At 47.4% G+C, this 10,349-nt stretch overlaps 5 protein-coding genes and 1 non-coding gene across 6 annotated transcripts; 1 reads left to right on the top strand and 5 right to left on the bottom strand.

Annotated features, from left to right (window-relative positions):
* Window positions 1-840: 840 nt before the first annotated feature.
* On the bottom strand, window positions 841-1,569 carry BT62DRAFT_938245 (uncharacterized protein). Its single transcript, XM_043187493.1, has 2 exons — window positions 1,261-1,569; window positions 841-1,208 (listed from the first exon to the last, which is right to left on the bottom strand). The coding sequence occupies exons 1-2, from the start codon at window positions 1,532-1,534 to the stop codon at window positions 1,159-1,161; spliced, it is 324 nt and encodes a 107-aa protein (XP_043033791.1). The 5' UTR covers window positions 1,535-1,569; the 3' UTR covers window positions 841-1,158.
* An 864-nt stretch (window positions 1,570-2,433) lies between these two features.
* On the top strand, window positions 2,434-3,531 carry BT62DRAFT_1012946 (short-chain dehydrogenase; the record flags this gene model as incomplete). The annotated part of the gene is made up of 6 exons (XM_043177998.1): window positions 2,434-2,483; window positions 2,532-2,654; window positions 2,711-2,803; window positions 2,857-3,112; window positions 3,170-3,378; window positions 3,429-3,531. 6 exons carry the CDS (start codon window positions 2,434-2,436, stop codon window positions 3,529-3,531), a joined length of 834 nt encoding a protein of 277 aa, XP_043033790.1.
* A 274-nt stretch (window positions 3,532-3,805) lies between these two features.
* Window positions 3,806-5,560, bottom strand: BT62DRAFT_938243 (NAD(P)-binding protein). Its single transcript, XM_043187492.1, has 7 exons — window positions 5,343-5,560; window positions 4,991-5,290; window positions 4,820-4,942; window positions 4,678-4,770; window positions 4,370-4,625; window positions 4,109-4,317; window positions 3,806-4,056 (listed from the first exon to the last, which is right to left on the bottom strand). Exons 2-7 carry the CDS (start codon window positions 5,065-5,067, stop codon window positions 3,954-3,956), a joined length of 861 nt encoding a protein of 286 aa, XP_043033789.1. The 5' UTR covers window positions 5,068-5,290; window positions 5,343-5,560; the 3' UTR covers window positions 3,806-3,953.
* Window positions 5,561-7,304: 1,744 nt separating this feature from the next.
* Window positions 7,305-8,584, bottom strand: BT62DRAFT_997872 (uncharacterized protein; the record flags this gene model as incomplete). Its single annotated transcript, XM_043190688.1, has 6 exons — window positions 7,305-7,602; window positions 7,758-7,843; window positions 7,980-8,047; window positions 8,103-8,288; window positions 8,343-8,397; window positions 8,443-8,584. 6 exons carry the CDS (start codon window positions 8,582-8,584, stop codon window positions 7,411-7,413), a joined length of 729 nt encoding a protein of 242 aa, XP_043033788.1. The 3' UTR covers window positions 7,305-7,410.
* On the bottom strand, window positions 8,460-8,547 carry BT62DRAFT_t180. The gene has a single exon. It is a non-coding gene; the product is annotated as a tRNA-OTHER (tRNA).
* Window positions 8,585-9,548: 964 nt separating the features above from the next.
* Window positions 9,549-10,166, bottom strand: BT62DRAFT_1012942 (uncharacterized protein; the record flags this gene model as incomplete). The annotated part of the gene is made up of 5 exons (XM_043177997.1): window positions 9,549-9,636; window positions 9,689-9,858; window positions 9,915-9,969; window positions 10,017-10,064; window positions 10,114-10,166. The coding sequence occupies 5 exons, from the start codon at window positions 10,164-10,166 to the stop codon at window positions 9,549-9,551; spliced, it is 414 nt and encodes a 137-aa protein (XP_043033787.1).
* Between the last annotated feature and the right edge of the window lie 183 nt (window positions 10,167-10,349).

Here is a 10,349-nt window from a genome sequence, read left to right as displayed (position 1 = left end):
AACTCTGGAAGTTGAAAATTAGAGGGGAAGAATTTGCCCAAGTCAAAGGATAGTCGTGTGGAAAGACAGGCTTTAGAATCAATATGCAGGGGCGGTGCTCCGGCAACGAACTTTTCGAGAATGGTTGCGCAGATGGCGTGAGTCCAAATAACTCCAATGGTCAAATTATGGAAGATGAGAAGCTTCGGGTGTACACCTAAATCTTGCTACTACTTTCCTTATTTCTGTGCAGAATGGATGGACGTTTATAATCCTAAGTGGGTTTATATATCTCGCCGTATTTCTAAAACAGGCTTCGGTTATTTTATGGCTCTTACAGTTAATGGTACAAGTACGTTAATGAAAGGGACAAGGATGATGACTTGCAAAAGAAACAGGGACCACTTGCCTCAGGCGAGAGTGGCAAGACCAACTGCTGCCACTGACATTCTCAAAGAACTTGCAGACAACCTGTAACAACCCCTTAGGTACACGAAGTCCAAAAAAAATGCAAAAAGAAGCACTCAGCCAACACCTCAACATATACTGAGTCGACCCAGGCTCGAACCCTGCGAAGAGGCCGGAGACGTGAGTATGTTCATTGTTTGGATCAGATTGAATACTGATTTCGAGTTTCTAGTGAGGCGGAGATGGGGATGACGGCGATCTACTTGGCCGTGTCCGACTTTACAAACGGAGCGGTTTTGAACCTGGATGGCGGATTATCGTTGGTCAATCCTTGATTGATGTAGAGCCTCATTTGTTCAGTAGTCACGCGTGATGCACGGACGTTCGCAGTTTTTGCCCCTTTGACCGACCGGAGAAATTTTTCCAAGAAGACGATGGGTTTGCCGATGAACTTCATGTACAGAATATTTTCCAAATTTACATTGACAACAGCAGATATGAGATCCTCTCAGAAGAGGTATACAGAGAATGGTGTAATACAGCCACGAAAACACTGTAATTATGGTCAAACGACGAGCATCTGCGATATTTCACTGAAAACGTACCGACAGTCAAGCTAGATATTTGACCCAAGACAGAAACCACAGGAGATACGGAGAGAGCATCACGAGCCAGAAATATCTGAACAAGAGCAGGCGAATGATCTTCATGTTCCTGAGCCTAGTTCAATGAAAAAGTTGATGCATCAAGGCAATACAGCGAGGAGAATGATCACCGATAAGCGACAATCCTTTCTTGCAGGACCAGAATCCTGTACACATCTGGAATGAAATAAATATGCTAGGCGTGTACGAAGCGACCTGTGGAACGTACCACAGTCTTCACCAGACCTATTACGCACTGCAACCTTGATGTCCACGATTTCTGCCGCTAGTTTACGAAGAAGAGATTCCTTCAGTCGATAGTCCTTGCACTGTGATATTGCGTTTTGGGCCAATTCCAGGGTCATGGCAAGTTCAGAGGTCGTGGCGAGTTGTACTAGCTGACGCTCGATATTCTCGATTATTTTGCAAGCTTCGAATATTTCGAGGAGTAGGTGGACCGTCGTTTCGCAGGGAAGTAATATTGTGTTGCTGGGTTGGGACATTGCTGCTTGCTTGAAGAAAGGTATATGGTGGCGCTTCAAGTTGTATTTGAAACTCCGACGCTGTAACCGCTCCGATTCGTATACTGCGGCCATCTGGATGTCCAATCCTTGCTAGCCCTCCAAATCAATGCCGTTGAAATCGCTATCAGAGATAGTGAGTGCTCAGGCCACTGACGAAGACAAGAAGCTTTTTTCGAAAAAGGTTTATAAAGATACGGCAACATGAATATCATTTTGCTTCAACCAACCAATGTTTTTGGCTTCAAAGGAGTTCTATTCTCATCTATCAATTCCAGCGTAGAAGTGGAGCCTAGAAATGAGGACGAGAACGAAAATAGCGCGACGATGCACACATATACATGTCGAAACTGCTCACAGTTTACCCGGCACCGATAGAGGGCGAAGGTGGCCATCTTACGCTATGAGCTCGACTGTCTATTGTTCGTCTTCCTTGGCCCACCTACCCTTCCGGCAAGTCGTTACGTACTCAGGGTCCCTGGGATTATACTGTTTCATTGGGATGAAGCACTGAAAATGATAAACACAAAGTATGCGAACTGCTATAGAATTGATGTGTTACTTACTCAGCTACTAAGGAATTCCGAATCTTCTCTTTCTATACCGGTTTTCTCAACGCTTTAACTCTTTCAAGGCCATCGAAAAAAAAAAACACACACGCACAAGAAATCCTTTCTTCACATGACGAGCTTCCAGAATAAGAGTGGCCTCAATTTAGGTCATGATGCTGACGGTTTGTCGGAAAAGATGAACGGCGTCGGATGGGCGATAAACCGCTTATTCAGTTGTGCTGAATAAGTGGTGCAACTTCTAATAAAAGGGCTCACGACTGAAGGCCATTCGAGACCCTCGGCATGGCAGATCTCAGCATGGCTACGGTAATGTCACTATCTGGACGAGTGGGTCTCGTTACAGGCGGGGGCACGGGGATGTAAGGGTCAGTATTCTTCCTTACGGCTCGTAGTTGACCTTTCGATAGAGGATTTATCATCGCTAAAGCCTTTGCTGCAAATGGAGCCAAGGTATACATCGCTGGCCGAAGGCTGGACGTGTTGGAGAAAGCAGCTGCGTCTGTTACAGGCGTCCCCGGATCTATTGTCCCGTAAGCATTGTCCCCCGTCTTCCAGTTAAGCACCGCATGAAATGACGTGCCTACAGACTCCGGATGGACGTGACAGACGAAGAACACGTCAAGGCCGGCGTAAAGCATATCGAAGGAACCGACGGCAAGCTCGATGTCCTCGTCAACAAGTTCGTCGATAATCGCTGGGACCCCCTCCATTACCCTAACCTTTTGGCACTAGCGCCGGGTTCGCCTCCCCCGTTCGGGATCCTGACTTTGCCGCAAAGAGGTCGGTCGCAACGGACCCTCTCGAACCCGAGACAGTACAGAACTGGACAGATATCTTCGCCCTCAACACGATCGCGCCGTTCTTCGTCGTACGTGCCTTCCAATCCCTCCTTGTCAAAGGAGCGCATTCCCGTCCACAAGGTACCTCAAGTATCATCAACATCGGTAGCGCACTCGCAAAGTTAAACACAACCCCGCACATGGTTTGTGTATGTACCCTGCTGTTCCTTCCAAGCTTGATTCGGAAACTAACATGACCATGGTAGATGGCATATGGTGCGACGAAAGCAGCGTTGGAGAAGCAGACACTCGTTCTGGGGACGAGTTTTGCCCAGCGGGGTGTCCCCATCCGGGTGAACGTGCTGTCGCCAGGTGCATTTGCGAATGAGCTGACCAGTGCTGAGTTTATTGAGACGATTAAGACGAAGCCGCCACCTGGGTTCGTGGCGCCGGTACCTGCGAGGAGACTTGGGACGTGAGTATGCTCAGTCGCAATGCCGTGGAATCAATACTGATTGGTACCAGTGATGCGGAGATGGCGATGGCGGCGATCTATCTAGCAGTGTCGGATTATACGAACGGGGCGATTTTGGAACTTGATGGTGGAGCGTCGCTAGTGAATCCCTGAATGTTATTTCTATTTCCGCCGAGCCAAGCTACAGAACCAGTCATTAATTAGAAGTAGGAAACCAGGTGAAAGGAAAATAAGGCAAGCTCGAACACTTCATATGTTGGGTCTCAGTGGCGATTATAACCGATATGAAAGGGTCTGTTATCATTGTTACCCACTTGCAATCACCATTCCTTCTCTCTGTTTATGGCTTAGAGATATCTTCGATGGTTCTACAAGTCCTGCACATAGTATGAGTTCCTCTGGTATGCCTTCCACAGATCATCTCATAGTATGTTCCCCTTGTTTGAAATCATACTGTTCGGGGGTTATCAAAACCAAGTTCGTCTTTAGACGGGAATACCATGATATCGTTAGGTCGGTAACGTCAAAGGGGAAAAGTTAATTCCATAGATGTTCTACGTCAAACAACAAAACATTCAAGGATTTACCAGCGATGTTCCGCCATCAACACACAAAACCGCCCCGTTCGTATAATCCGATACTGCCAGGTAGATCGCCGTCGTCCCAATCTCTGCATCACTACAAAACTCGTTTCAACAACCGATCTCATCCAAACACTGAGCATACTCACGACCCATGCCTCCTGGCGGGTATCGGCGCCACAGCACCAGGTGCAGGCTTCGTCTTGATAATCTCCAAAATCTCAGGACCTATCAGCTGCGACGCAAACGCGCCAGGCTGCAATGCGTTCACCTGAATCGGGATACCCCTCCCGGCAAAACTCGTCCCGAGAACGAGCGTGAGTTTGTCCAGGGCTGCTTTCGTCACACCATAAGCCATCTGATCAACTCATTTCGATGCGGCTTTATGTATGAATATCAGGACAACGTACACATGCTCCGGGCCCAGGTGTGTTGAGTCTTGCCGCAATGCTGCTGATGTTGATGACGCTTGAGGTGCCTTGGGGGCGGGAATGGGCTCCCTTGATGAGGAGGGATTGGAAGGCGCGCACGGCAAAGAATGGGGCGATGGTGTTCAGCGCGAAGATGTCGGTCCAGTTCTGTATGGTCTCGGGTTCGAGAGGATCTATAGCCGCGTCCTTCTTGGAGGCAAAGTCTGGGTCACGAAGGGAGCTGGCGAATCCGGCACTGCGAAGAGATTAGCATGTGGAAGAGGCAAACGGGGCTATGATGTACGAACTTGTTGACGAGGATATCGAGCTTGCCGTCGATATCTTCAATATGCTTGGCGCTGGCCTTTACAGCTTCTTCGTCAGTTATGTCCATCTGCAATCTATGTGTGGGTAAGCAATGACTACATGGAAGAAAGGATGGTCACAGACGGGATAATGGACCCTGGCACGCCTGTAACTGACGCAGCGGCTTTCTCGAGCACGTCCAACCTTCGGCCAGTGATGTATACTTTTGCTCCATTTGCAGCAAAGGCCTTTGCAATCATAAATCCTCTGTCAGAGAGTCAATCACGGGTCGTAAATGAACGCCAGGAAACATACATCCCCGTCCCTCCGCCTGTAATAAGGCCCACTCTTCCCAACAGCGACATCACCACAGCCACATTAAGGTCCCCCATATTCTGCGAATGGTTCACAGTCTCCGACGCAGTCCCAGTCTTATTCAGCGAAACTGTATCGGCGATATATCGCTGATTCGACATTCGCCTTGTCCATCTTCTCCCATAACAGTCAGCATTGTGACTGAAGTCCCGGGCCGCAATCCTATCCTGGAAGCCTTCCACAGTCCAAAATGGCGAAAAAGTTGCGGAGACACGGGCTTGGTCATTTTTGAAATAGAACCTTGAGAACCGTTAAGCTGAGTAAGTGAAGCGTTGATTCTATCACGGCTCACTTTCATCATCGTTTCCTATTAGGTAATCCACCCTCAAGACAATCAGGCCAAGGTCTTTGTACTCAAGACCGCGTTTCCAAAGGAAGAGCTTGAATGATTTCTTGAACGAAGACGCGAAGATGGTGGGACGGCATCTAGCGTCAGAGCTTCAGATACGATTTGAAAAGACGGGTTGCCAGGAAGAGCGAGCTCCTGCGTGAATGATAAGGCAATGCTACATGGGCGCCTGCTTAGATTCAATCTCAAGGCGTACAAACAGGAGGGCACGTACCTTTTCTATCGCGTCTTTTTCATTACTTGCTGACTCGACGCAGGTCACCTCAATGATCAACCTCCTGTTCTTCGCTGAAGCCAGAAATACGAGTAAGGAGGGAAATCTGGCCGCTTATACCCGTGTCACGTACCTCGAAGTTCATCATTCTCAGCGCTTCATCCCAGGTCCCTTGGAAATCAACGACTTGTCGAAAAGGTAGAGCTGTCCCAATTTGCCACGGGGCCAAGGAAGGTAATGGACCGGACAAAGTCATAGCGCATGTGAGAGGCCACTTGCACACTCTATCCTGCCTCCTGGCGCTCGTCTTATATAGCTGGAGACGGCGGTCTGGGTAAACTGTGCGCGGCCTCGACGTGACTGCGTGCGCATCGTCGCGTTATTCCCGTTCTGCTTCTCATTGTTAGTATCTGCCACTATGTTAGACAAGAATAAGATTCCTTTGAGGCAAAAAGAGATTAGTTGAAGTAAGGTAACGATATTCATGCTGCCGTACTGTTATGAACCTTTGCAAACGATCCCTTATCTTCGTCTCTCCTGAGCATTCACTATTTTGGATAGCAACCCAAACGGCATTGATTTGGAGACACGCAAAGGATTGGACGTCGGGATGGCATAGCAGTACGGAGATGGTCATAGTTGGACCTTGAATACAGACTCGTGAGCAGCAGGTGGCGGAGTTTCAAACACGGTTTGAATTACCACCATCATCTTATCAGAACCACCTTTTCTACGCCCTTTCCTCAGTTTCCTTTCTTCAAACCCAGCAGGGCGATAGACTCTTGCAGCCATACGACGGATCCAATAAAAACTGGTCACTGTCTCCTTCCTTGGACAGCTTTGCCGTTGAACTAGGCTGACTCTTGGTGTTTCTGCTCTGGGTCAAAGATCTAGCTTGGCTTTTGGTACGTTACAACGAAATATCGCCAATGCATTGACTCACCATACTACGGCGTTTTTCTGGCTGTACTATTCTCCGTATACTTTTCCTGAAAGTATTTTATGTGTACTGTTGCACCGAATGTCGTGATGAAATTCGAATACTCTTGCCTTTGTAAGGAAGCGGCGAATGTCAATCAAAAGCGCGAATTTACGAATGTTCGTGCATTACGCGGGGATACTGAGCAGACGCCGAAACATTCAAGCATTACTACCTGAGCCAATTTGCCATGGTTGTAATAGACGCGTCGTTATTGACTTGTACTTCCGATACTATGCTCAAGTGACCGTAATATCTCCGAAAAGCCTCATATCGAGCAAAATCCTTCAGCTTATCTTCCTGCCTGTCATACTCTGAGACAAAAAAATAGTCGATTCATTCGTATTCACGGGGACACTTGGCTTGTGGTGCTGATGAATGAATGGTAGGGATGGCAAAGAACGGCAGCTAGCTTCGGAATTTCAAACACAGCTCGAACCACTACCACCACCATCTACCACCACCATCTATACCCCGCCCTTTCCTTTCTTCAAGCTCGCAGCAGTGTCCAAACCCAGCAACACAATACTACCTTCCGGCAAGACAACAGACCCCCTAATCCTCGCAATACTCGAAGTTTACGACGAACTCGAAGATCTCATGCCTTGGCTAGACCACACCCCGATTTCTGAACTTGACACGGCCCTGGAATTTGCCGAAAACGTAATATCACAGTTCAAGGTCTCTCGACAGAGAGAATCTCTCCTTCGTGAACTGGTGGCGGAAATCGTGGACATGAAGGTTGAAGTGCGTAGAACATTTGGTGCAGACTCTCGTACGTTTCACAGATCGCTTTGTACACACCTAGCATGTTTATTTCATTCTAGCTGCGTACAGGATTCTGGTCCTGCATGAAAGGCGGATCGATTATCGGTGACTATGCTCCTCGCTGTATCGCCTTGACGCATCAACTTTTTCGTCGAACTAGGTTGAAGACCATGAGGATCTTTCGCCTGCTTTTGTCCAAATATTTCTGGCTCGTGGTACTCTCTCTGTTTCTGCTCTGGTTTCTATTTCGGGTCAAAGATCTAGCTTGACTGTCGGTATGTTTTCAGCGAAATATCGCAGATGCTCGCTGTTTGACCATAATTACAGCGTTTCCGTGGCTGTATCACATTATTCTCTGTATACCTTTTCTGAGAGGACCTTATATCTACTGTTGTACCCGCACAATATCGTCAATGTAATCGAGAAAATACTCTGTAAAACGAAGTTCATCGGCGACGGCATCGTCTTGGAAAATTTTCTGTACTTTGTCAAGACGTAAAAACTGCGAACGTTCGTGCATCACGCTCGAATATTGAACAAATGTCGGAACCTTCAAGTGTTATGCATTATTGCTTGAGTCAGGGTCGTAATAAACGTGTCGTTCTTGAACCATACTTACATCTGATCCACCAAGTCTTCCTACGAAGCCTCTTATCCAAACTCTTCGAATCGGTCAGCACCATAAAACTAGAAGCTGGGGATGAGAGATAAATCCACGTATCATAATCATCTTCGAACATACTAACGCGTATCCTTTTTCAAGAAATCAAAGGAGATGAACGTAGACGCTTGGTACCCAGTATCTAAGTAACGTTTCACAGCTGCCGAGATGCTGATAGTGACATGGGGAAATGCAGCTCGAAGCCATAGCACCAAGGAACGTTTCTCAAATCTGGAGGCTGGAGCGTGAATGAGCAAATCTTCGTAACTGTAAACCCAAACAGACGGTATGACGCCTCCCTGCATAAAAGGAGGCACAAACCTAATGGCAGATGAATGCTCGTCGCTCAACCTGCCAACGTCATTGAATGAAGGTCCTGCAAGGCAGCAAGCCTTATGGGCTAGAAACACCACAAAAAAACCTGGCTTCTTCCGCTGATGAGTTGACACAGATTCGAACTGAAGATCTTCTGTGTCATTGGTAAGAGTGTAATGTGAGACCCGATAACCAACGACGCCATCAACCCAGTGGATTAACACTGCCTGGTAATTAACTGTGGACATGATGACCGACTTTTTGGGAACGGCTTCTTGAAAACGGAAAACTGTATGTCACTCTTATCCTCTTATACCGGTCTTCTAAACTCTAAACTGTATACTGTATCTTGTCCTTCCAACTTAATACAATAATCAATACTTGTAGTTGAAGAGTGCGAAGGTGCTTTCGTTCTCGTGTGAATCTTCCCATCCCTCTTCTTTACAATCATACAGATCCTTTGCTGAAATGTATCCAACTATATTGTATTGGCGCGCCGGGTGGCGTACTTGCAAAGGTTGATGCTAGGCCATACACGCCTGAAAGTCCCACCAGTAGGAATTACAAGACAAGGTCTGCTGTGCATTCTATAACACGAACGGGGCGATTTTGAGCATTGATGGTAGGAGTGTCGTTGGAGAGTCCTTGAATGTTATTTCTATTTCCACCGAGCCAAGCTACATAACTAGTCATTAATTAGAAGTAGGAAACAAGAGGAAGGAAAATAGGGCAAGCTCGAACACTTCATGTGTTGGGCCTCAGTGGCGATTATAACCGATATGCAAGGGTCTGTTATCATCGTTATTAGGTGAAACAAAAATAGTTGATGCATAAACTCCTGAACTCAAGAAGATTCTGACGCGAGTATGAGTTCTTATCTGGGATGGCACGACACCATTTTTTTGACCTGTCTTGGCTGTACAAACCTCCAACTGCATCTTGAAAGACCCACTTGCAATCACCATTCCTTCTTTCCGTCTATGAGTTAGATATCTTCGATGTTCTACAAGACCTGCACATTGGACGAGTTCCTCGTTGCTTTCCACAGAACATCTCGTATGTCCCGCTTGCTTGAAATCATACTGTTCGGGGGTCATCGACACCAAGTTCGTCTTTAGACGGGAACACCATGATATCGTTAGGTCGGTAACGTCAAAGGGGAAAAGTTAATTCCATAGACGTCTTCCGTCAAATAACAAAACATTCGGGGATTTACCAGCGATGTTCCGCCATCAACACACAAAACCGCCTATAATCCGATACTGCCAGGTAGACCGCCGTTGTCACAATCTCTGCATCACTAGAAACCTCGATTCAAATACCGATCTCATCCAAATACTGAGCGTACTCACGACCCATGCCTCCTGGCAGGTATCGGCGCCACAGCACCAGGTGCAGGCTTCGTCTTGATAATCTCCAAAATCTCAGGACCTATCAGCTGCGACGCAAACGCGCCAGGCTGCAGCACGTTCATCCGAATCGGGGTACCTCTCCCAGCAAAACTCGTCACACCATAAGCCATCTAATCAAATCAAGTCAGTTCGAGCTTTATAAACGAATATCGAGACAGATACACACGCTCCGGGCCCCAGTGTGTTGTATGGAAGAGGAGAACGGGGTCGCGATGTACGAACTTGTTGACGAGGATATCAAGCTCTGCCGTGGATTCCTTCAACGTACTTGGCGCCAGCCTTGACAGCTTCTTCGTCGGTCATGTCCATCTGCATTCTGTGTGTGGGTAAGCAATGGATATGTGGAAGAAAGGACCATCACAAACGGGATAATGGACCCTGGGACGCCTGTAACTGACGCAGCGGCCTTCTCAAGCATGTCCAACCTTCGGCCAGTGATGTATACTTTTGCTCCATTAGCAGCAAAGGCCTTTTCAATCGTAAATCCTTTGTCAGAGAGTCAACTGTGAGTCGTAAATGAAAGCCAGGAAACATACATCCCCGTCCCTCCCCCTGTAATAAGGCTTACTGTTGGGATAGCAATCCCGAGCGAGTACGAGAA

This window comes from Guyanagaster necrorhizus, assembly GCF_019112545.1.
Source record: "Guyanagaster necrorhizus MCA 3950 unplaced genomic scaffold BT62scaffold_52, whole genome shotgun sequence".
Taxonomy (NCBI): Eukaryota; Fungi; Basidiomycota; class Agaricomycetes; order Agaricales; family Physalacriaceae; genus Guyanagaster; species Guyanagaster necrorhizus.
The sequence above is the reverse complement of the archived record's forward strand: the minus strand, read 5'-3'. Positions and strand labels throughout refer to the sequence as shown.

Excerpts from the sequence above, each read along its gene's own strand:
- BT62DRAFT_938245 (XM_043187493.1), bottom strand. The coding sequence starts at position 1,534 with ATGTCCCAACCCAGCAACACAATATTACTTCCCTGCGAAACGACGGTC. Across the intron at positions 1,209-1,260 it reads TAGGTCTGGTGAAGACTGTG|ATGTGTACAGGATTCTGGTC; the intron begins GTACGTTCCACA and ends ATTTCATTCCAG.
- BT62DRAFT_938243 (XM_043187492.1), bottom strand. The coding sequence starts at position 5,067 with ATGGGGGACCTTAATGTGGCTGTGGTGATGTCGCTGTTGGGAAGAGTG. Across the intron at positions 4,771-4,819 it reads GTGCCAGGGTCCATTATCCC|ATTGCAGATGGACATAACTG; the intron begins GTCTGTGACCAT and ends ACCCACACATAG. Across the intron at positions 4,057-4,108 it reads CCCGCCAGGAGGCATGGGTC|TGATGCAGAGATTGGGACGA; the intron begins GTGAGTATGCTC and ends CGAGTTTTGTAG.